At 32.0% G+C, this 25848-nt stretch overlaps 2 protein-coding genes across 3 annotated transcripts in view; one reads left to right on the top strand and one right to left on the bottom strand.

Moving 5' to 3' along the window:
- The window catches only part of LOC117177131 (bicaudal D-related protein homolog), a 97154-nt gene extending 94841 nt beyond the window's left edge, over positions 1-2313 (bottom strand). The window contains exon 1 of the mRNA XM_033367628.1: positions 885-2313. Coding sequence (XP_033223519.1) covers positions 885-1121 — 237 coding nt within the window. The 5' untranslated portion in view covers positions 1122-2313. The remainder of the gene's footprint in view (positions 1-884) is intronic.
- A 3712-nt stretch (positions 2314-6025) lies between these two features.
- Positions 6026-25848, top strand: part of LOC117176290 (coiled-coil domain-containing protein 63-like) — a 27381-nt gene continuing 7558 nt past the window's right edge. Inside the window, exons 1-5 of one of the 2 annotated variants that reach the window (XM_033366477.1) lie at positions 6026-6253; positions 10145-10527; positions 17158-17492; positions 23209-23432; positions 24191-24453. In XM_033366477.1, the coding sequence (XP_033222368.1) occupies positions 10174-10527; positions 17158-17492; positions 23209-23432; positions 24191-24453 (1176 nt within the window). In that variant the 5' untranslated portion in view covers positions 6026-6253; positions 10145-10173. Of the gene's footprint in view, positions 6284-10144; positions 10528-17157; positions 17493-23208; positions 23433-24190; positions 24454-25848 lie in introns of both variants that reach the window. The other variant, XM_033366476.1, reaches the window with a different exon arrangement.

Genomic DNA, 25848 nt, shown 5'->3' with positions numbered 1-25848 from the left:
ATCCCATCCACACCCTACTCCTTTCCCCTGCCGAGTGAGTCACGCCTACCCCGAAAGGGAAATGGCTTAATGGTGTAATAATAATAATAATAATAATAATATATAGGAGGGTAGTTTGAAAAATTTGAGTTCTGTAACTAAAAGCTGCCTTGCCAAATACCAGAATATTAGGTCTTAAAGAAATGAATTAGCTCGTACGAATGGAAATAAGGAACGCGAAGTTATTAAGAAAAATATGGAGAGATATGAAAGATAAAAAATGAGTCGACTACTGCAAACATCTTTTCTTGTTAATTTAAATTATACGCAACAATAAACTAATTATTACAGGCTACTACTACCTACAGGAATTGTAAATCAGTTGTTAAACAATTTAATAAAAACTAACTATAATCAATTAGTCAAAGTCTACTATTAAAACATTTGCCATAATTAACTAGGTTTACAATGACAATCAAAATACATTGATGCAGCAACGATCATGATAATTAAATTTCATGATCTACATATAAATTACTAGAGATGATTTATTAATGACGTAAGTATTATATGCTTATTGGGTGGGATATATTGAGATAAAATGAAAACAAGAGTTTAACAATACAATTCACAGATTGTGGAAGATTCTATCGCAAAATCAGATAAGAGTAGATAACAATGGCCACATTCCCGTTTGTTTTAGCAGCTGATAAAATGTAACCTTCTTTGTACTTATTTTCTACTCTTTTACTTTTTTTAAATATATTTCTGAACTACATTAAAATCCATGTCAATGAGCTCATTGCGACCCAGAGAGGTGCAACAAGTGGAAGCTGAATGACTCAGAATCATGTGGCTGAATCTATCTGGGCAGCTTATAACAATAACAGTTCTCAAAAACTCACCTCCAATTTGGTTGCATATTCCTCAGCAAGTGCATCACTTTGCTTTGTTAATTCTTGGTTCCTCTCCAAAAGTGCCTTTCCCAATTCCGCAGCAAGAACCAAATCCCTCTCCCTCTGCTTGAGCAAATCCACAGGATCACCCTCATCGTGATCAAGAGAACTCCTCCTCGTCTGTAGATCAGAGATCATATCTTCGAGGGCGTAGGGCTCCAGTTGTCCGTCTTTTCTTGGTAGCATTTTTGCCGGAACTTACAAAAAAAACTACCGCCTTTTACTCCGAATGGAACAATAACCACTACCAGCTCTCGATTCGCAACGAGAGCTGGATAGTTTAATATTTTGTGCGACAGCAAGTGGGCGATTTGATTAAAGGTTGGTTAGTGAATTCGAGCCGATGACGCTCGGCTCTAAACTATCCACGGTTCACCTACGTCTTGTTTTTCGCGTCGAGGTAATGCCCCGACATAACCTTAGGAACGAGTCTCGTTCCGTCTTCGTCATCACTTAGGCTTCGATTTCTGGTACCACGTGCTCACTATAAGATAAACGTTCGTGAATATACCACTTCACTTTACTGCACTAAAAGGAAAAGTCAGAACATACTTCCTAGAGAACATCATCTTTGGGATTAATAACAAAACACTGTCACTCGCGCAGTTTAATCGCTGATCACTGACGTCAAACAGGTTTCCGTCATGTAGTCCCGCCCGGGTCCCCGGAAGCTCAAATTTTCACTCCTCGCGCATTGACATTGAACCGGTGATGCAACAGCGCGAGACGCTGTTCCTCCGCGAACCCATTTATTCTCGGTGTTCCAGATTTCGCCCCGACCGTGACTTCGTCTATAAGCAATAGGGGCATGCGACCCAAAATTCTTATTCTGCTTCGAAACACAAGCACCTGTGTTCGCCCACGCTAATAGCACCAACGTTTTTTTTCAATGGGAACGAAATAGTATGAAGTACGTGAGTTAAATCGTACTCTAAGCTTAGCCACCACTTGTTGGAACATAAACCAAATCGTAAATTGGGTAACTCTTTGTTTATCCAAAAAGGAGAACTATCACTCTTTGAGCTGTCTTCTTTTTTAAAACTGAATTCTAAGGTGATAGCTGTTTGGTCACATCGATCGCGCCGCACCTGCGAAGGTTATGAATCCTTAATGGTTCGTAAACACTGTTGTGTTTCCTTTGTCGTTGTTTCCGGTTCGATTCCTGACTTTTTATGCTGCTCGTCACTGAACACTGAATTGGTATCCGTAGAAAGTGAACCGCAACCCAGGAATTTGTTGTTATTGGTGACCGGTAACGGTTGGTTTCTTTCGCTGGCTCACTATAACGTTTTACTGGTGTACATACACCACTTTCAACTCGCGCGTCGATCACGAAAACACAAAGGAACGGAGTAACGAACGAAGGTGTACGCGGCGCCGCGGTCGGCCAGGTAGTGAGTCAGACGTGGAGTGAAAAATAAATATTACGGAATCGTGCTCTGCTCCCGGAACGAGCAACCACCGCCCACTCCTCGCTTCCCTTCACTAAGCCTTCAACGCCCCACCAGTATGATCGCGGCTCTTCTGCTCGAAGATTGCAGAAAAGAAAAAAGGACCGTCTGACCAAAAGGGAATTCAACGAAATGTCTGAAGAGGACATACCTCTATAGTCTACCCTCATTTATGGCTTATGCTAGACTGAAGGTCTGGAGTTCAGACTGGGGGCTGAGTCCAGACTAGAATAGACTTCACTAACAGCCCCCTATAGATCATCCCTTCCCTTTTCATTTTTCCTTGGCCTAGTCCTAGTGCCAGGAGTTCCTCCAAGACCCCTCATGGATCGGAGATCCTTGGTTGTTTTTATTTTTCCCAGAACCAGGAACACCTCGGTATCCATTCCGAAATAGCATCCAAAACGAGACTGATCAAGATTTTTTAGTATATTTCAGTGACTTTAGGATATTTTGAAATACTTCAAGGTAATTCAGGATATTTCACATACTTTGAGATACTTCATATACTTCAAGTTAATTCACATGCTTCAGAATAATTATTATATTTTAAGAGATTTCAGGGTACTTCAGGATCTTTTGAGGAATTTCAAGATATTTTAAGATATTTGAGGATATTTCACATACTTCAAAAAACTTAACATTCTACAACTCATTTCAAGGTACTTGATGATATTTCACGGTTCTATAGGATATTTCACATACTTCGAGATAATTCACAATCTTCAAGATATTGTATGATATTTAAGGATTTTTCAACGTACCTGAGGATGTTTGAAGGTACTTAGGTATTTTTTAAGTACTTCAATAAATTTTGTCAGAAACTTGAAGGTACTTGAAGCTACTTCACCATATACCAAATATACTTCAGGATATTTCGAGACATTCAAGGGTACTTCAGGATAATTAAAAAAACATCTTTGTATTTCAAATTCTTCGAGTTACTTCACATACTTTAGAGTTTTGAGATATTTCAATGTAATTCAAGATATTATAAGGCACTTGGGGATATTACAATGTACTTCACGATATTTCAAGTTACTTCAGAATAATTAAGGAACTTCAAAGTATTTAAATATACTTCTTTTATTTCACGTAATTTAGGACATTTGACACGTATTCAGACATTACACTCACTTCCAAACATTTCAAGGAGCTTCAGGATAATTCAAAGAAATTCAAGGTATTGCAATGTACTTCTTTATATTACATAGAATTCGGGAAATTGGACATGCTTCAATATATTAAACTAACTTTAGAACATTTCAAGGTATTTCAGGATATTTCAGGGCATATCAAGTTATTTTTTCAAGCGACTTCAAGGTATTTGAAGGTGCTTTAAGATATGCCAACTGTACTTCAGGTTATTTCAAGGTTCATAGTTCGAAATTTTCAAACGAAATTTAGGATAATTCAAGGAACTTCAAGGTTTTTTAATACACTTGTTTTTAGCAGTATATTTGACATATTTCAAGCTATTACATTGACTTTAGAACATTAGAAGGTATTTGAGGATATTTTAAGGTACTTCAAGATATTTCAAGATACTTTATCATATCTTAGATACTTCGAGATACTTCACTTACTTCAGTATATTTTGCCGATTTAAAGATATTTTGTCAAGAGACGTTAAGGTATTTTAAGGAACTTTTAGACCCCAGTTGGCACATAACTATGAAAATCCCAAGAACGACATGGACGTTATCGGGACATCTTTCGTACTGACATTAGACGTTTTAAGAGCATCCCTATATGATGACCATAAGACATGTTATAAAAGACGTCCGAGAGATGTCCCAAAGACGTCTCTAGGACATCCTTAAATTTTTTTGCCTACTGGGATATTTCAAGGTACCTCAAGATATTTCGAGGTACTTGAGGATAATTCAAGGATCTCTTTAAGGAATCTCCATGCAATTCTTTATATTTCACATGATGAATAATATTTGCATACTTAAAGAATCACACTGGCTTTCAGAACCTTTCAAGATATTTCAAGATTGTACAGAATATTCCAAGATATTTCAGCAAACTTTATTATTTTCAGAGTTATTGACATTTCTCAAAAACACCGAAGTTTGATATTTGTTTGGAATATATATTCATAACATAAATATTTTGCCTTTAACTTGGGCTTATTAGTGCCAGCATCTTAGCCAGGATTTCCAATGCAGGATTTCGATTTTTTTCGGAGTGGGCTTCGGGTTTATGTATAGGCAAAGAGTGGGGGTGGGGGGGAAGGAAACATAAAAAATAAAAATAAAATATTTTTTAAAAATATTAAACGCTTATTATAGCAAAAACTCTAAAATTCTTGGCCATATCATGTCTGCAGGAATTATTTTGGAGAAACTTACTTTTAGATGAAATGAGATATATCCAGTTAAAAATTTGTGAAATTAAATAAAGTGCACTGAATAATGTTTGTATGATCCTAAAATTATTTATATTAAGGACGCATAACCCAAAAAATAATACCAAAGAAAGTATTTCATTAATTCATAATTCCATAAATAAGAAAATGAGCATACATTAATAAACTTTTAATGAAATTTTAAATGTCCAGAAATATATGAATCGCTATTGTTTTGAATTCGAAGCCTTATATACTACTTAAAGAGTATGTCCCAGCGGAGCGAAAGGATATATTTTTTGCGAAAAAATTTAATTAAAAAAATTAATAAATCATTCCAAATCGAATGATTTATAATTTAAGTTACATTGCAGGGCAATTTTCTTTTCACGTATTTAAAAGTTATAACATTCAAAATTGTTTTGAATTTGAAGTAATCAAAACTGAATCAAAGTGCAAAACTTTTAATCAGGTAAGCTTAAAAGTTAAACCATTTAAATTTTCAACTCTATAATCAACCCTAAACACTGGTTTCTGCTGTATGTGTTGACATCAAATAATCAATGATAAATGCTAGTTCAAGGCCAAAGTAAGCATAAATCGATATGCGAAGAGCATCATCTCAGAGCTTATTTCGATTTTCTAATCTTGCAATATTTCTCACGTAACTTGCAGTTTCAGATAAATAACTGAAAAAATTAAGTATTTAAAACAGTCGTTGTTCTTCGTATCATCTCAGAGTTCAAATACAAAAAAAAACACATTGTAAAAAGAAAATTACAAACTTCCGATTACCACTTAATCCCCATAAATTATTCTTTCTTCAGAAACATAATTTTACAACTTTATCAAAATATTTACAGTTCTTAATCAGAAATTGAACTTGTTTCAGGAAACTAATTCTTTGTTTTGAAAGTTTTTAAGGCAATATGTAATAAATGACGTAATATCCATGAATGTTGTTAAGCAAGGATCCCTTATCCTTTGATCTCTATTCGCATGTTAGCTTCTAATAAAAGTAACTCATCTTCTCATAATTCGTTTTTTAAATATAATCTACGCTTCGTATTTAGAAATAAATAATTAATATTTTTCATAATAAATTCTGTAATTTTACAAGAACAGAACGAAGAGTCTTCTACAATAAAATAATTTCAGCCAAAATGAATTTAAATTAACAACAAATGTCATCTGAACTGAACAAGTAATGCCATCTACATATTTCAGGCAAAAAAATCTCGTGATAAACAAGTTGCCTAGTAACCATTGGATCAACAACCCGCAGCTGACACTGGTTGGCACCATGGCTGCGTCCATTGGCAACCGGAAATCTTCTTAAATGGGGGTGCAGTAGTGCCCGGTCGTACAGCTGTCAGGGCTGTGCAAGGTGCCAAAAGTTCTTTTTTCAAATGTCGTGCCACAGAATAACTTCCTTGGACTTTGTCTTCAAAGGATTTTACTTCAGGCCCAGAATCCTTCAAAAACTACTGAAAACTGCAGTATTTTCAAAAAAGGTTCTTCATCATCCAAAAAGAATTTAACAGGTTAAAACCCCTTATAGGTTACTAGCAGGTTCTTTTACCCTTAGCCATAATTTTCTACACTAAGTATAAAAATTGGCCATATTTTTCAAAGCAAAGATAGAAAAAAAACTGATATATGTAGGTATGGTTACAGAATATTAGAAAATCATTTTGTCATATTGACTATACTTTTTTATTTGAGAGTTTAAAGTGTCACTTTACTTGCCTTGTACTACAACATTTTTATGGATACTAAAAGTGTATTCAATGTGGAAAAAAAAAAGAAAGAAAGTACTTGACTTCCTTTTAGAACATGAACAAATAGTCCTTTCATCAAACTTGCGCCAGTAGACTAAAGGGTTGCCAGACTCCTCAGCAGATGTCTATTTTTGCAGTCAATCTGATGATTCATTCGTTGAATGTTTCATTCGATGAGAACATCAGTGTTCCAGGCTCCACTCCTTGGCACGCGTGATTTTCTTTCACCTTTAAGATTTTTTTTCCTATTTATTCCATGCGTCACGTATACACAGTAATATTTTGTAATTGAGAAATCTTGATCAATTATTTGTTTATTGTTAGTAAATCACTGAACTACAGGGATCACATTCGATTTCCTATTCCACTGCGTTTCCCTTTTTTTTTAATTTCTCCTTTTGTCCCCTTTCTCTTTAAATATACCATATTTGAAACTACAATATTTGAATTACGTAGGAAATTCTCAGGAATTTAGTAAATATTTGTAAGAACCGCAAGAACCATTGTTTGTAATGAATTCTCTTTTTTGATAACTTACAGAAATATCTAATATAATAATTTTAACTTTTTTACATTTGAATTCAAATAAATATTAATTCATTGTTATAAATTGAAATTAAATTGTTTTTTAAAGCTATAATATACAGCAAGACATATAGCTTTGGGAGCTTTTATGAAAATATTAAAGAACATCTGTATAATATTGAAGCACAAAATAAATGATTTATTAATAAATAAAGTACAAAATTAAAAAAAAACATATATACTAAAAAATAACCATATGTATTCACTTCTCTATTGAAGTGCAAAACAATCTCAAATTTTATTTTAAATTATTTTAAATGAAAAATTTACAAATGTTTATTTAAACAATTCAATCTAAACTATAGTTTGGAACAGGTAAAAAACAGCAATAAAAATATTTTTCCGCTGAATCTATACAAATTAAATTATTTTTAAACTTAAATGCCATCTTTGAGGAGCTCAAACTTGAATTATATTTAATTTAAAATAAAAATCATTAAAAAATGTTGTTCAAGATTTACATTCAAAGTATTAATTATAGTAAGCACGAAATTAAAAATCGTTTTAAAAACAAAAATATTCTTGATTATGAGAAAAAGTTTTAACATATAAAAATGATTTATTTAACGTGTTTTATTTTGTTAGGACTTTGTTATATTACCAACGACCTTAGTTTGTCTAAAATAGAAAAAAATTCAATACCTGAGATCATAAAAATATCATTTAACATTATTGTAAAATATTACATTTCTTATAAAAAAAAATTATTTGTTCTTTTTTATCTGTCAAAATACATGTTAATTCTTTCCCCTATTTTGTGAAAAAATTGCCCTATTTCTTTCTTGAGCTCTTTTTACGTTTTCCTTTATAAATATTTGTGCAATTTGGTGAAGGTGTTAAAATTCTATAGCAAAACTTTGTAGATTTTAGGCTCCAGTAAAATTATTGTTCTAATTTTCTACAATTTTTAAATGATTTGTTAAAAAACAGTGCTAAATTTTTTTAAATTCTTCTTAGTATAACCGAGTTATATACATTAGTTATATAATGAGTTATATAACCGAGTTGTATAACCGAGCCAATCGCTACTTAACTTCAGCGATAGAATAAGAAACCTCAAACAATTATATTCAAAATAGGACAGGGATTAAAAAAATTTCAACTAGAGTTCTTCTATATAAAACAATTTAAAATTTTACCTATTCAAATTAAACAATATTAAAGTCTTACGTTTTTTACAGTGATGAATTATTTTAGAGGACGTGGCTACGTCCGGCGAAATTTCTATTTGTATCGATATTTCGCTGAATATATCAGAATTGTTTGGTACGCATAGATAATCTTTATTTCACCATTTAAAAAGTGCTACAATTCAAGTATTAAATTAGTTAAATATTTTAAATTCACGCAAAATTGAGTTAAAAATCTTACAATTAAAATCGACTTGGCTATCGGTACCAAAATTTCGATAAGAATAGCGAAAAAATATGGGAATCATAGAAATCTGTGCATTTTTCAACTACAGGGTTACAAACAATTTTGCAACTTATATAAGTTAAAACATTCAAATTCTGCATTGAGTAGCATATTTATCAATGAATAATTTTCTAACATTAAATTTCACAATCGTGAATGTCTAGATAATTTTAAAATAAAACATTATACATTAGATTGATTTTTTTTGTTAGCAGAGATTACAGAATAAATGAAGAAATTTCGTTTTTTAGAACATTATATGCTGGCAGCTTTTCTATTAGAAAAGCTATAGAATCCTTTTTAGGGTTTCGATTGTGTTTGGAGGAAATTATGGATTCTAATAAACATAAAGATGTTTGCGACTTACATTTGCCCTCTAATTTAATAATTGATGTTTTATGAGCATACAGGGTGCCTGGTAACTGGGAAAACCGGGAAATAGCCGAGAATGACAATAAAACCGAAAGACCCCGGGAATTACCCAGAAATTCAAATTCGAGTCGCAAATCCCACTTAAAATGTTGGAAAATGTGATTGATAAAAGATATCATCTAAATTGCAAATGAATTTTTAATAATAGGAAGTTATCCTGTTCTTAACTAAACTTTTTCACATTTTCAAAGAGGTGAAAAAATCAAATTATAGACAATAACTTAGAATATCTTGATTTACATAGTGTATACAGTGTAACAATACCTATACCGGTAACAAAAAATATCCGACACCAACAATAAGGTTTCTGATCAATTTTCAATAAGATTTAATAAGATTTTTAAAGTGTTGAAATATTTGAAAATAACTTATATTTTCAGAAGATTTCAAAGTATCTTATCCATACAATTTAGATTTTTGAAAATTGCAGAAAAAAGCTTTTTCAGAATTTTCAAAGGTTTATAATCCCATAGTTTTTCCAAATCGGCTTTGAATGGCGAATGAAAATAGATTTTTTTTGTGTGAAAATAAAATCATGCTTTTGAGGGATATAGGGATGCTTTATCAGAATAAAACCTATATGATTAAAACCTTTATCTCATTCCGAGAGAATCAAAATTGAAGATCGCAATATCACAGCGCGACATATATTTTTTCGTAAAAGCCTGAAAAAAAAAAGAAAATACGATTTTTTAAAATAAATTATATTCAGTTCAAGAAATATCAATGCTAAGAGGTTTAAAAATGTTATTACTATATTATATTTTCTAATGAGTTTAAACTAAAATTTTATTACATTTTTTTTTAAATTACTAAATCAAGAAATGAGATTTGACAAAGATTCTTTTACCTCAATATTAAGTTACCTTTTAAAACTTTTTATGATATAAACCCATTTTAAAAATAAATGTTGGTTATCTTTTTCTGTACGTCCGCTCTACAAATAAACTCTTATAATGGATTAGAAATAGTTTTTTTTTAATTACTCTTTATTAATTATTTGCTAATACAAAGACATCTAGAAATTATCTAGCTGCTTTATCTAGATAATTTCTAGATGGAAAAATTTAGCTAATACAGCTTGATATTTAAGTAAAACGGAATTTTTTGTAAAGTTAGTTCTGAATGAGCTAGAAACGAAGAATTCTTTAACTGTAGACAGCATGTTAAGAATGTCTATTTTTTATGCAGACTGAAAAGATTGCTGATAAGATTTAAAGATGGCCTACAGACAACAGGCTCAAGTCCAAGATGAGATGGAGTTGGAAACGATGGCGGAGGCTGAACTTGCCAGGTTGAAAAGACAGTACCGGATAATGGAAAACGACCGAATAGCTTATGCAAAAGAGGCTCGATTGCAACTTCGCAATCAGCAGAAAATAATTGATCGTCTCGAATTTGAAAAGGCTGAACTCGCCATTGCCATTAAAGCATCCAAGTCTGAAACAAATACAAAAAAAGATAAAGCTATGGAGGCCCAACTGAAGTGCCTTCTAGCAAAACGGACCGAATATTTAGAAATGATTGCAAGCGAGAAACAACAAATCGCTGAACTTCAGGAACAAATTGTTAAGGTCAGATTAATTATTTATTGACCAGGTAATTAATTTTATATGATTTAAACAGATTTTTGCCCGAGACCCCTTGAAAACGCTCCATCGCATACACTTGAAGTAGGCGTAATGTGGCCATTTCGAGCCCAGCGACGTTCGCATATGAGCACCCCGCCGCGCAGTGTGGCGAATTAGAAAATTGGGGTTCGAAATGATCCAGAGCCTACAATTTTCATCCGAGTCCATCTAGTTTTTTTAAATTAAAGCTAATTAAATTCTGAAGAGGTGTGTCGGGGGCCATTTTGCTAAAAAGGCTCTGTTTATTTGTTATTCAAGTTGCAAAATGCCAAAAAGACATAATTTTTCATCTTTGAGGCTTGAGCTGTCTCTTCTGTAGCATTCATTGATTTTATCTCAAAATGGTGAAAAACTGATAGATTTACAATCGATTAACAAATCCTAATAACTTAGATGAAGTTCGTGCAATCTGTTCAATTTTTATAAAGAAATTTATGAAGAAAGTCGATTATTGCTGTACATTGAAGCCTGGAAGTTCTTTTCATCACGTTTGTCCCCGCGAAATCGAGTGAAATTAATGTTTCGTTGAAATCAAACACTAAAGTATAATTTTTTTGATTGTTATAAACATCTTTAATAAATAAGCGCCTCTGTATATATAAAATGCATTTTTTCTGTGCAATCATTAGGTTTGACTTCAAAAATGAAAATTCCATGCCATAAATGGGCAATAAAAATATTTACCATTGTTATAAACAATACTTATTAATAAATCCATTAAACGGTCATTCTTTGATAGAAAAATCTATTTTTTTGCATAATTGTTTATTTTACCCCTAAATTAATATTCTGATGGAGGAAACTGACGTTTGACAATATTTTTTATTTTTATTAACAATTCTAATTAACAAATGCATTTAATAGACGCTTTCAAATAGGAAAAATCTCTTTCTTGCTGAAGAAACTCCTACGAAATATACTGACATCCAACAACATTTCCCATTGTTATAAACAATCATGATCAATCAGCATTTCAGCAAGAAAGAGATTTTTTCTATTTGAAAGCGTCTATTAAATGCATTTGTTCAGCAGAATTGTTAATAAAAATGAAACATATTGTCAAACGTCAGTTTCCTCCATCAGAATATTAATTTAGGGATCAATAAGCAATTATGCAAAAAAATGGATTTTTTCTATCAAAGAGTGACCTTTTAATGCATTTGTTAATCAGTATTGTTTATAGCAATGGTAAATATTTTGATTTTCCATTTCTGTCATGGAATTTTCATTTTTCAAGGCAAACCTAATGATTGCGCAGAAAGAATACATTTTATATATACAGAGGCGTTTATTTATTAAATTTGTTTAGAACATTAAAATAAATTATACTTCAGTGTTTGATTTCAACGAAACATTAATATCACTCGATTTCGCGGGAAAAAACGTGATAAAAAGAACTTCCAGGCTTCAATGTACAGCATTAATCGACTTTGTTCATAAATTTGTTTATAACAATTGAACAGATTGCACGAACTTTAATTTAGTTATTAGGATTTGTTAATCGATTGTAAATCAATCAGTTTTTCACCTTTTTGAGTTAAAATCAATGAATGCTATAGAACAGGCAGCTCAAATCTGACAAATTATGGGCTTTTGGCATTTTGCAACTTGAACAGCAAATAAACAGAGCCTGTTAGCAAAATCGCCCTCGACAGACCTCTTCAAAATTAAGTTAACTTTAATTTTAAAAAAATGGAATCGGATGAAAATTGTAGTCTCTGGCTCATTTTGAACCCCAAATTTTCTAATTCGCTGCACTGTGCGCCGCCGAGTCGAGCCGACTTGAAACTATAAGCCCGCTACATGAAACTTTACGCCCGATAAATAAAAGTTTACACCTGCTAAAAAACACACTGCACCACGCAAGTGAGAATATGGAGTAAACTATACTTATCTTTTTGAAAAGTTGTATCGCTATATCGCACTGTCTCTCTTCTGCTAAGTATGCTATTTCTTCCTTTTACTTATAATTTAAAATTATCAAGAACACCAAATATCCTTTATCTGCTTCACATGCTTGTTTTTAAAGAGAGTAGGGAAAAAAGTATCGCGTGTATCAAGGGCATACGGCTATTTTGTCTCGTGTGAATGCTGCCCTCGCTTGTCTCGGAAGGCAAGTTCACACTCGTCAAAATAGCTTTCTTTACGCCCTCGATACACAATGTACTATTTAAATTCAAATATATATCATTTATTTTTTTAGATTTGACGTGTATTATCAATATGAAAAATCTTGGAATAATTTTATATGCTCCCACGTAAATTTACCTTATTTGTCTAACAATGTTTACTAAAAATATTTCATCACAAAGTTTTAATAGTACATTGTGTATCGAGGGCGTGAAAAAGGCTATTTGGATGTGCTTCGCTCGGGCGTAAGTCACACAAGGCAAAATAGCCTTACGTCCTTGATACACACTATACTTTTTGTCCTACCCTCCTTTTAATCAAGAATGTGAAGCAGTTAAAGGAACTTGGTGCGCACAAACAGGCCAGGTCTGGATCGAGATCTCTCTCTTAGTTCTCCCTTTCACCATTTTCCTATTTTCCTTTCCCCTTTCTTATTCCCCTTTAATATTCCCTATTTTCTTTCCCCTTTCACTTTCCCCTTTTAAGCCGTTTACTTTTCTCGTATTTCCCTTCCCAATCCCCTTTACTGTTTCCCATTTCCCTTTCCACCATTCCCCCTTTTCTTCATTCCCCGTTTCTTTTTTCTTTTTCTCCCCTTTTACTTTTCATTTTTCCTATTGCCGCCTTTTCCTTACTCCTTTTCCCTTTTCATCCTTCCCGGTTTCTCATTTTTCCTTCCCTTTTCCTTTTACTGTTTCGCTTTCCTATTTCCCCTTCCTTTTTTAACCTTTACCTTTTCATCCTTTCCCCATTCCCGTCAACCCTTTTCTCTTATTCCTTTTTCCTCCTATCCTTTTTTCATTTCCATTTTAACCCTTTCTCATTTTCCTCTTCTCCTTCCTCTTTTCCCTTTACCGTTTCCCTTTTTACGCTTTCTCCTTTCTCTATTTCCCCGTTCCCTTTACCCTGGTTGTTTTTCCTATTATTTCCTTTCCCCTTTTATTTGTCTCTTTTCCCCTTCTTCCATTTTTTCTTTCCCTTTTAAACCTTTCCGGTTTCTCATTTTATTCATTCCTTTTTCTTTTCCCTATTCCCTTTTTCTGTTTCCCTTTCCCCTTTCCCCTTTTCCCTTCCCTTTTAAATCTTTCCCTTTTCAACCTTCCCTCGTTCACTTGACCCTTTTTCCCATTTGTCCCTTTCCTGTTTTCTTTTCTCCTTTTTTCCTTTACTATGTTCTCCTCTTTCGCGTCTCCCTTTCGTAAATATTTTATGATGAAAGGGTTCAAAGAAAAAGCACTTTAATTTGCATCATATGATATTACCACTTCTGCCGGGCGTCCCACTTGCGTGATGCAGTGCATGTATAGCGGGCCTAAAGTTTTTTATGTAGCGGACGTAAAGTTTCATGTTGGCCAGACGGCGAAGTGCGCATGTGCGAATGCTACTAGGCTGGAAGTGGCGAAATTAGGCCTGCTTCACGTGCATGCAATGGCGCGTTTTCAACGGGGTTCGGAAAAAGAATAGTTTATAAAATCGAGTAATATTTGTCAATTTGACATTGTACGATTTCGAAGAATAACAACAAAAAAACACACATAATATTGTAAATTTAGAATTAAAACCAAACAATTTATAATATCTTAGTTCAAAACTATGTACTTGTTAACTGACTAAAATTGAAAAAAAAAATTTAGTATATTTAAAATTTAAAAAGTAAAAAATTACTCAATTTAAAATTATAAATTTCCAAAAATAAAGAATTGTCGAAATCAATATTTTTGAATTAAAGGTTTGAAAGCAAAAGTGTGTTCTTTTCAATTCACATATAGAATTTGCGATACTTAACAATATGCTTACTTTCGTCGACTTTGTAAACTATTCAATGATTATCAGTTTTAGTTGAGACAATTATTCAACATCCCGAGGGGAATTCACTCACGTATTACTTCGTAAATTCGCGCGACATAATGCGTACTCTCTAAATATGAATCAGTGAAAAATTCACTGATTGAAATAAAAATGAGACATTTCACTGATTAATCGGTGATTTCGGATCAGTTTTCGAATCAGTTCAGTAAGAGCAGAGTAAATCATGTGAAGCATAACCTCTACATTTTTAAGTTAAGCGTTGTTTTTACTATTTTACTTAAGTAGCAAGAAAAATTCCTTGATGAAATACATTTTTTAATTTTCGGGCTGCCAGTCTGCTGAATTAACTGCCGGATAAATATACTCTAACTCGTATAGGAAGTACTTAATTAACGGGTTTGTACATGACAGTCCAATCTTGATCTTAAAGTAATATGTGAGGTTGTTTGTCATTTAAAAGCATCGAAACTTGTCACCTTTTTTAATCTTTGATCAGATTTTTGGGTTTTAAGATTTTACTATGAGTCTTCGATTGAATGTACTAAAATATTATTTTTTTATGATTGCTAAATTGACATGGTGCAGTGCTGCCAACCCCCAAAGTGTTTATTTCACTGAATCAAAAAGCACCCTTTCACTGATTGTCAGTGATCCATTTCTAGCTATTTGAATCAGTGAAATTTCACTGATTCAGATTTACAGAGTAATAACGGACAATAACGCATAATTGCGCGTAATAGCGCGAATTAATGCGTAAAAATGCGTAATAAAGTGTATGCGAAATAATAGTGGAATAGTGCCTAATAAGTAAGTAACGAGATAATTCTCAAAGAATGTGGTTAAGATGGTTCGGGCATGTTGAGAGAATGCCAAATGAACGACTAACGAAACAAGTGTATCGAGGTAAAGTAGATGGCAGCGTGCCCAGAAGCAGACCGCGGAAAGAATTGTTAGAATGTTTGAATGAGACCCTAGTTAGAAGATACATAAGAAGCCACAGAAACACGAGAGCCTGCATAAAAAATTGCATGGACGTAGAAGAAGCTAGAGAAGTATGCCAGGACAGAAAAGTAGAGTGAATGACACCTGAAACAAAAGACCTTGAATACTAATGGACCCAAGTGGGAAACATCACATGACGACTTTGTGAGGATCTTAACTTGGAGTGATTCGTAGAGAGCTTGATCATCATACTTGGGTCGGAACAGTTTTGCGGAACGAACGTGTTATTTAAATAAATAACACGAGAATTCGGGATCAATCTAAAAATTTTATATCCCCTCCTCACCTTTCTTCATTCCCCACCGAGCGAGTCATACCTACCCCGAAAGGGAAATGGCTCAGTTGGTTAGGTTAGACGTTCGGACTTCACCTCAGAGGTCCGGGGTTCGATCCTGAACCGGTACCTCTGGAAATTTTTCTATGTGCCTTTACCGATGTTCTAGTGGTTCGGAACCCACCTTAAGCTGTAGGTCCCCCCATCGTGTATTTGACTGCAGCCCAATCCGTCAATGATGGGATAAAAACTAGGCTTTGTCCAATATGTCGGAGCACACTGCTCTCGTCAGATCACTTGATTGGATTATAAAAATGCATCCGTGACAGACGATATATACCGGGACAGCCCCGTGTTAAATAATCAAAATAAAATTCAACTCTATTAACCAAAAATGTCTTCGACATGTTGGGCAGTAATCATCATAAGCCTGTGACAACATTTTAAATAATATATAATAACAAATGAACATTTCCTGGTTAAAAAAATAATTTTTCTCATAAAAGCATCTTTGAAGCTAATTAACATTAATTTCTAGTGTACATGTTACCTCACAGTTATAATTTTTATGAATAGATTGTTTTAAGAATTCACAAATTTTACGTCAGCACGTAAAAAAGAAGCAAGTTCTTTTATCGCCTTTATTTATTACCGCCCTGTAATTGGCATTGGTAAACGTAACATAAAGCAATTACAAATCATTTAATGTTGTATCGGAATTTGATGTAATTAATTAACGTTTTATGTACTTGCAGCGAAAAATACGTACAAAACTTTAATACGCGTCCCTTATCAGCATATTTCCCGCGATGATTTGTGTAAAAATTGTAATTGTAGCAATGTTAATGTTATTTAATATTTTTAATCGCGTAAAATCTTGATCAAAAATTAATATTAACTAGATTACAAAAAATCTCTGAAAAGGTTTAATAGACAAAACAAGAAATATTCATTTAATTAATTTGGTTGTAAGTAGTTTAATTTTGAATTTAATTTGAAGTATTTTCAGAATTATTTATTCTTTGGAACAATAATGATTTTTAACCAAATAAAATACTTCGGCACTTCACTTGAATTAATGACTAATTATTATCCGTGTAATAATTGTGTAATAACGAGTAAAAGGGATTACACTGTGTAGGTTTCTTACGAGTGAATTTCCCCTCTCAACAGCCTTAATAATTTTTCCAAGATCATTACGTTATAATACTAATAATCTTAATTTGTTGTGTTAATAATTAGTTCGATAAGAAAATGAATGGAGCAATTTACTGCTTTGGTGCTTAAGAAATTCTCAGTAGATTTACAAATTCAAAGGGATCGTGCAGGCTTAATGCAAAGGTGGAGGTTAATTACAGGTATCGAAGGAAGTAGACGCTATGAAGAAGAAAGTTCGCACGGATGCTGAATCGAAGGAAATAGCGATGAAGCAGAACAAGTTTGTCGCTATACTGGAAAACCGACTAGAAGTGGTCACAAAAAGGTTTAATTTGACGGTGGCACATAATGCGAAACTTCGCGATGAAATTGACAGTCTCCTGAAGGAGAGGACCCAGTTCAACGCTCAATGGTCAAAACTCGCAGCTCAACTTAATACGGGCAAAAGGATCATCAATGATCTGATCGAGCAAGCAACCATTGCTTTCAATCAGAGGGATGAAGAACTCAATAAGTTACATGCACTTCGTGAAAGGTACATTTTCTCTTCCTTTATAAAAAAAATCCCTAGTGCAGCAATTTATTTAAGGAAATACGTAAGAGGCCGTATTTTTAATAATCGCGGATATACATCTACATCCAAAGAAATGCATTTCTTTGATTTCATTTCTCTGATCCAAGAAAACAGTTTACTTGATTCTAATGAATATTGCTTAAAGGAAACAAACTTGTTTATTGGTTCAAAGAAATTATTTCTTTAGGCGCCATTTCTTTGAAATGAAGAAATAATTCTTGGCTTGAAAATGTGAGACATTAAGTTGAGGAATTGATATCTTTCAAACTAAGAATCTAGTTTCCTTGAATCTCGTTTTTGCATCCAAAGAAATAACTCTTCAGTTCAAAGGTTTTTAGCAGATATTTTTGTTTGTTTGAATCAAATAAATTTTGAGATAACTAAAACGATATTAATTATTGAATACTATAAACATCCGTACAGAGAAATTTTGAATTTGTTTAAAAGGTGGTCACAAAAATATTTAAAATGCGCTCACTTTTTGAATTTTTATCCAAAATGGTTGGCTAACGAACTTGACCTTTAGTTTAGAACACAAAAAGAGTGTACCAAAGACCAATTTAATAGATTAATTTTTCAAAAGTTATCGTCCTAATACCTTCTCTGACATGAATGTAAAAATGACAAAGATATATAACTTATTTTTTATAACAAGAATACAAGGCAATAATTTTATACAAAAAGGAAAACCCTTCTGCCATACCAATATTCAGTTTTGTTGAATAATATTCGAAATTCGATCTATTCTATAAAATTAATTAGAATAAACCAATTATAATGATCAATTTCCCGCGTATAGATGTATATATTATTATCCAATATTTTCCCCACAGTACCTCACGACAGTAACTAAAATCTTGCTGAAAGTCAGAAACACAGTCTCGAAAATTGAGGAAGTGTGATTTTAATATATAGTAAAATATTTAAAAATTGCAAATTAAAAGTTAATATATTAGAAAGATAATTTTTCACTAAAATTTCACAAAAAGTATCTAATGAGCCGAAAAGTCCGGTCAAGGAAGTCCGGTTTTTAATTGTAAATCTTTTTCATGCTCATTTTTCATAATATTATTCATAAAAAAATATATTTCTTTTCGATCTAATATTAACATTTGTAAAAGAGACACGTAACTCATAATACGTTCGAATCATCAGCGCTTGCTTATTAATATTTATCATAAGAGTTATTTTAATTGAGTTAAAATATTTCTACCTCCATTTCTTGAAAGAAATCTTTTTATTTACATTTATTTGTCAGAAAAATGTATTAAATATTAGCAAATTTAGAAATGTATTACAATTTTTTGATTGTTTCTCTTTCTACTGTGAAAATTTAATAATCCAAAAAGATTGGTTCAAAATCACCCACAGATGAGTTAATGTTGTCATTTAAGTATTAATTTATTCACTCGGAAGATATGTTTCTTTCGATGAATAAATTGAAGTGATGCATGTCAAATAAGCATTTCATTTAATCATGACCCGACCCTTTAAGTAAAGAAATATATTTTTTAAATGACTTCATACACGAGATGTTCAAAGCAATATTTTTGTAAAACTCATCTTTTGTGACGACAATTCTAGGACAAATTCCGGCAGGTGCGTTAAACTTTGGCCTAAAATGTGTTGTTTACTCTGAAAAATGAATAAAAAATTAGGAGTCTTTTAAAAACCCTGGATTTTTCTGTTAATTTTTGTGATGCATTAAAATCTTTTAATAGTATTGCCAAATCATCGCAATTTCTTGGAAACTATCCAAAATATTTAAAAATTTTATATTTGCACGAATATTTTGAAACCTTTGAAAATTTTAGAGATCACGAAAATATATTTTAATTTTCGGAAATGTTTATTTAAAAGAATTAAACATTTTTGAAAAGTATCAAAATACTTTTAAATTATTCACTACTTTCCCAATATGTGTCTTCGAATATATTTTGAATTTTCATTACATTTTAAGTATGTATAAAGTGCTTATCCCATAGATGCCGGTATGGTTTTGTAATTCCTGGAACTGCTGGCCCACGCAGTTTTTCAGGGGATGGGCGGTTAAAATACGGGGGGTGGTGAAATACGGTTTCAAGTCTCACCTCGGAAGATCCGCAGTACGCGAGTACTCGGTTGAGTATATTGCGCAATCTTATCAATTTTAATTGCAAACGGATCAGTCGGCCCTGACTATTTACGTTTCGAGAGTACCGATTTAATAACAAAGCCAGTGCGAGGCAACCTCCGAAACTGTTATTATATGGGACTTGGAGTGTTCATTAACCTATTTAAAATTCAAAAATTAAAGATAAGATGAAGTACAATTACTTTAAAAAAATTATATATGTTATTTATTCAGAGTATTTACTTTATTTAGAGATTATAATAATTCAAGATAGTAAATATTCATAATTTTTTACTTTTACTTTTACAGTTTTCCCTTTTTATTTGCATCTAATTTTCTTTATCTTTTTACCTCGATACCTATTGCTAGGAGGAAGTGCGAAAGTTGATGTGCTTTGATGTTTAACGGATTAGACATCCGATGGCTTCCTCATGCATTAATTACGTGAAATTTAATCCGATTCCGTAAACGATACCTCAAAATCGATCAAATTAGAAACTCTATATTGTATGAAGTGATTTAAATTCAAATTTAAAATTGATCAAAGTTAATAACCTGAATAATTGATGTCTCAACGACCAGCCAATATTTAACTTATAATGCAGTCAGTTACTAGATATAAGTTTGAATTTCCTACTAGAGAAATTTTTCAGATTCGAAGGCAAATTATTTTATTTTTTTTAAATCTGTAAGTTTGTGTTTTTAAAATAAAAATAAATAATAAATTTTTTGTTACACTACAAAATTTTAGGGGGCAGGACGTTACACTTTTTAAAATTATACAATTTTTTTAGCTTACAGCCAAAATGTTGGATGTTTCACCACTGTAAATGTTCCGACAGAGTTCAAAAAAATTATAATTTTTGTTAACTACAACTTTTGATTGAGATATATAAATGTATGGAATTTTTATCTGAAAAAGTGGTATAACGGTATTTTGTAAAAATTTCCCAATCGTTGTCTTTGAGAACCTAAATAGCTCTCTATTACTTGAAGTTGCGTTATATATGAAATTGGAAATTTTATTGAAAACTTAATATAAAAATAAACGCTTTTAGTAAGAAAGATCATAGAAAACATTATGCTAGTTAGTAAAAATGTGTGCGTTTTAAATATTGTCAAGTGGTTCAATGAATAATTCAATTTATCTAATAAATTATTTAAAATATTATAAACTTTTTATTTTAGTGCTTTTTGTTGGAAATTAGTATTGAGAAAAAAGAATTTTAATAAAAAATTATACAATTTATGTTAACATATTTTACCGGAAGTCAGTTATTTTAAACGAAACCCATTAAATTTCAAAGAAGATTGACATTTTGAAACAATTTTGTTTTATGTTAATTTTTTCCGTCAAAATTGGTATTTTTAATTTTTTAAATCATAACCTTTTCAGATTATCGACATTCTTTTTGGATCAAGTTACTTTTACACGAATTGAGATGTCGAGTTTCCTATTTGGAAAATTAAATAAAAGTCACTAAGAAACGTTTGTATATAAACGTGCTTTAACGCTTTTTATTTAATTTCCCAAATACACTCAGAGACTTTTTGTTAGAATAAATGATCAGATTGAATGAGAATTTAGTATAATATGGTTTATAAATAGGGAAAACAGGGTTTGCGTATCGAAAATTAATATAGCGGTTTTCAGCCGTCAAAACTAATATTCTTGTTTGGATAAATGGCAAGGATGTTGCATTAACTCTTATAAAACTTGCGAGAATTTAAATTTCTCTATATCAAAGTTAACAAGTGAAGTTAAAACGATAGTCATACATTTTATTTGAAAGAGCAAAAACATCGTTTGAAGTTGCTATACAAAGCATATGAGAATCTCAAACGACTATATATGAAATATAACTCACTCCACCAAAAGATTTAGCCTTCAGAAGGAGGAACTAAATACACAAATTAAATACAACTAAATACATAAATACGCGTCTAATTATTATTTTTATTATTATATTACTTAATTTATTCACTACGTACATAATCGCACGTTTAATCGCTATGAAAAATCGGAACGACTGCGGCTAGATTCGAACCTAACTTACCTAAAGCACTAACGCATTCCCTCACAGCTGAACCCCACGGCTAACTTACATTATGGAATATTTGGAAAAAAACTCGGCTAAGCGGCGTCGCTTGAAAACTCAGGGAATTATTATTTTCAATGCTTAAATTGATTTTTGATATAATACATTTTTTAAGGGAACTGATAATATTCTTGTATGAATAACATTCTCTAATTTGATATCTCAGTAACTCAGTATAATAAACTTGAGTATATTTAGATGTAATATTTAATCAACTGTACTCATTAAATTGAAACTTATTACCTCAGTGTACAAATTTCTTGAGAAAGAATTCCAAATGTTTTAAATCCCATAGTAAGTGAATGAATTTAAAATAGAAACAGTTAACTTTTATTTAAAATATTGTGAATTATAACCTTTCGGTTAGATCGGGAAATGGCGGAAACAATCGAGGAGCATTCTCAAAAGAAACTATATGAAAAATCAAGAATAATGATTTCATAGTTTACTATGCGTCTCAGATTTCTGTCAACTTCATATTGACAATATCAATTTCTAAAATACGTTTTCGAGATTAAGAAATTCACTATTCTTTTTATTCAAATTATTTTTCGAAAACTCAGTAAAAAGAATATTATTTTTTCATAGTGTTAATTCTTGAAATGGAGATTCATAATATTTCGTATTAAGAATACTACTTTGTCGTGTTCGTGTTTTAAATACTCGTATGGTAATATTAAACTTCGGCACTAAAATACGAATAAATATAATAAAACCTCGGTTTTTCCTATTTTGGAACGATATTATACTAAAGTCTAATTTATTTATTTCATTAATTCTAACAAAAGGTCTCTCAGTGTAGGAAACTCGACATCTCAATTCACGTGGACGTCACTTGTTGCAAAAAATTGCGTTATAGTAGGAATCGTTTGACTTAAGTAAGTATCGCATGGCTTTAAATTAAAATTTTAAAATTTTTTGGTGTTTTATCCCGGAAATCGGTACTTTCCATAAAAATTAATTTGATTTTAAAGAATATTTACAATATTTGAACAATATTAGGATATGTTAGCGTTTTTCAGAGGAATTCGTTTAATCTTAACGAAAATCATTTGAATTCCAAAATTAAACTGACGAATCTGAAAAACTTTAGTTTAAAGTTAGATTCTTTTTTTAGAAATTGGCATTTTTAAACAAAAATACTTAGATAATAGATGCACTGCAATACATTGGAACCTGGAATGAAGAACAGTTTCAGGCATAGCTTGCAGTCGCCTTGATCTTATATTCAGGGAATCCAAATGTGAATAAGCAGGGCTGCATGGACCATTTCTCTTGCATTTTGACACAAGACGCAACCTGGTGTAACTAATGCGCTGAAAGTACAGCCGAAACTGCCGCAGACATCAGTTATAGGAATATCGTAAATTTGAGGTTTCTAATTCCAGGTTTCAGTGAACCTTTCGAGTGTTTTTAAATTGAAACTCTGATGAATATGTGCAGCAAACTTTTCTTTTTTATAAAGGGGTGCAAGGGATTTGAAAAGTCATACATCTGAAATGTGCGAGCTTCAGAGAACTCTCGACAATGAGATAAAGCTTCAGGAGTTTCTAGGGGTCAAAGGTCAGTTTCGAGAGACAACTGATTTGGATACTAAAAAGGAAGCAGAAAAACTAGCCAAGAAGCAAGAAATGGAGAAAAAAGTTGCCTCTTATACACAGACCCTCAATGCTGTCAAGGAGTTTACAGGTTTAAATAATTTACTATTTTTTATAATAGTTATATATGATATAAGGATTCTCAGTGGCACTTATTCCTCGTGTGAACTTATATAATAAGACCCAGAACCTGAGGTGTAGCTGAGGCGATAGCCGATGCAAAGCTAAGGCAAGGAAGAAATCACAACTTTGTGATAAGTGTCAGTTTAGGATCTTATAACATTCTCCGAACGTTCTATCGTCAACTACTCAAATAGCAAGTGTAGTATAGACATCGCCGCAGTGCTGCGTATCTACAAGTATTATAAGTATTTATAAGCCTAGGTCTGTAAGCGGCTTACTTACAGTCCTAGGCTTATAAAGTAATTACGTACTGTGGTCTGATTGGCTATCGGACAGCTCTATAGACTTTATCAGATCCAGAGAGATAGTAGTTGACGGCAGCACGTCAGGAAGAAAATGTTATGAAATCCTAAAATCGCACTAAAATCGCGTTGTAATAGCAAATATTGTATGACGCACAGACCATGTGTGGAACTTTTTCCTCGCCTTCGCTTCACATTGGCTATCACCTCAGTTACGTTTCGTCTCGGCTACACCTCGAGCCCCGGCTCGTATTGCAACTTCGCACGAGGAAAAAGTGTCACTAAGGGCCCTTGTATCGTGAATAACTATTTAGGCATCGTTTGCACGCTCTGAAATCTCACTTATGGTAAAGGTGTAATAGAAAATGATTTATTATTTATCTTCTTTACTATATATCTTAAAAATACATGCATAATATTTCAGGAGAAGATGAAATCGACAAATTAGCTGCTAATTTTATAAAGCAAGAAGAGGAGAACTTTGCTCTCTTTAGTTATGTGAATGAACTTAACGACGAGATGGAAGGTCTTCAAACTCGTGTAGAACAACTGAGACTTGGTATCGACGAGACTAAAGATCTAAACACTCAGACAGGCCAGACACAGGCTGAGACCTTGAAAAAATTAAAAAAAGATCTTGAAGAAGAAACCGCGCTTGCCGATGAGGCTGAAGAAAGCCTCGCAGAGGTACTTTTGAAATGTATCAACAAGTTTTTAATAATAAGACAGCACGGTTAATGCAAATGTTCGGTTTTTAAATTTTCATCGCTTTTCCAAGTTTAACAGGTCTCCTTTCGAAAAAATGCCAGATCTCCTTTTTTAATAATCCTGTGAATATAATTGACACACATTCTGCTCATCGCAGACTAATTTAACCACAATTTCTGGTACGGTTATAATGATTTTTATTTAATTCGAAACAATTCTTAATGATAATAATGAAGCATTTTTTAAAGAGTGGAATTATAATTTATTATTGCTAAACAACTCAGTTTGTATGAATTTAAACATTTAAAATTCACCGTAAAGTATTAAAATAATTATTCCATGCGTTTTTCAGGGATTACAGATCTTCCGGGTCTTGTAGAAACCCTGAAACAGTATCTTCCAAAAATTTTAGATAAATTTTCAAGTAAATCTTCTTTAAAAATTAAAGAAAATTCTATGACTTTCTCTATTAACAGCTTGTATTAGTTTTTTTCGTAGCTCATGTTCATGGTTTATTTTTAGTGCTGTGTTTTTTACGAATAAAACAAAAACTACGCGTCATATTACAAAGCGATTAAAAACAAATTGGTAGATATATTTTTAGTGCACAATTTTTTTGGTGGTCAAACCCAGAAGCATTTGCTAAAAAATGCTGGTTATCGAACTCGATCTTTATTTTTGAAGCGCAACCTAATCCGATTAGTCTTTCAGAAGTTGTCGGGTACACAGAAGCCGACAGACAGACACCATTCTAAAACCTGTATTTTTCGGATTCGGGGGTTTTCGAAACGTGGAGATTTAAAGAAATCCGCGTTAGTCAGTTGTCACGTAAAAGATTAATGTACAAATAACTATCCAAAACTTAATTTAATAAAATTATTTGAAAAATTGGTTATTGTTCAAACAATTATTATAGAAGTTGTGATATAAGCAAATACTACATTATGAGCGACATATTGTAACAGATTTAAAAAAAAAACGAGAATTTTCTCCATCTTTCATATGACAAAGTGCAAGGCAATGATGGTCATTTTTTTAAATAATTGTATACTGTCATTAAATAAAAATATCACTCTTAATATTCATTAAGTGCATCATTAATTCTAGCATATAATAACTTTCTTTCAAAAAAATTCGACTCTTAACATATCTCAATATTCATTACTTCTGTCATTAATATTATAAAATAATAAGTTTTCTTGATTTACAATGTAAAAAATTTTTTGAACAAATGCAATTTTTCAAATAATTGTGAAAATGTTTTAAAAAAAATATATATCGTAATTCCTGCGCTATATATCGTACTTATCGCATTATAATAGCGCAGAATCGTGATATCATACATTGCAAGTTATAATTTTGCAATATAATATA

Source organism: Belonocnema kinseyi, chromosome 7 (genome assembly GCF_010883055.1).
Source record: "Belonocnema kinseyi isolate 2016_QV_RU_SX_M_011 chromosome 7, B_treatae_v1, whole genome shotgun sequence".
Lineage (NCBI taxonomy): Eukaryota > Metazoa > Arthropoda > Insecta > Hymenoptera > Cynipidae > Belonocnema > Belonocnema kinseyi.
Note: the sequence above shows the minus strand (reverse complement) of the source record. Positions and strands in the feature narration are given on the sequence as shown.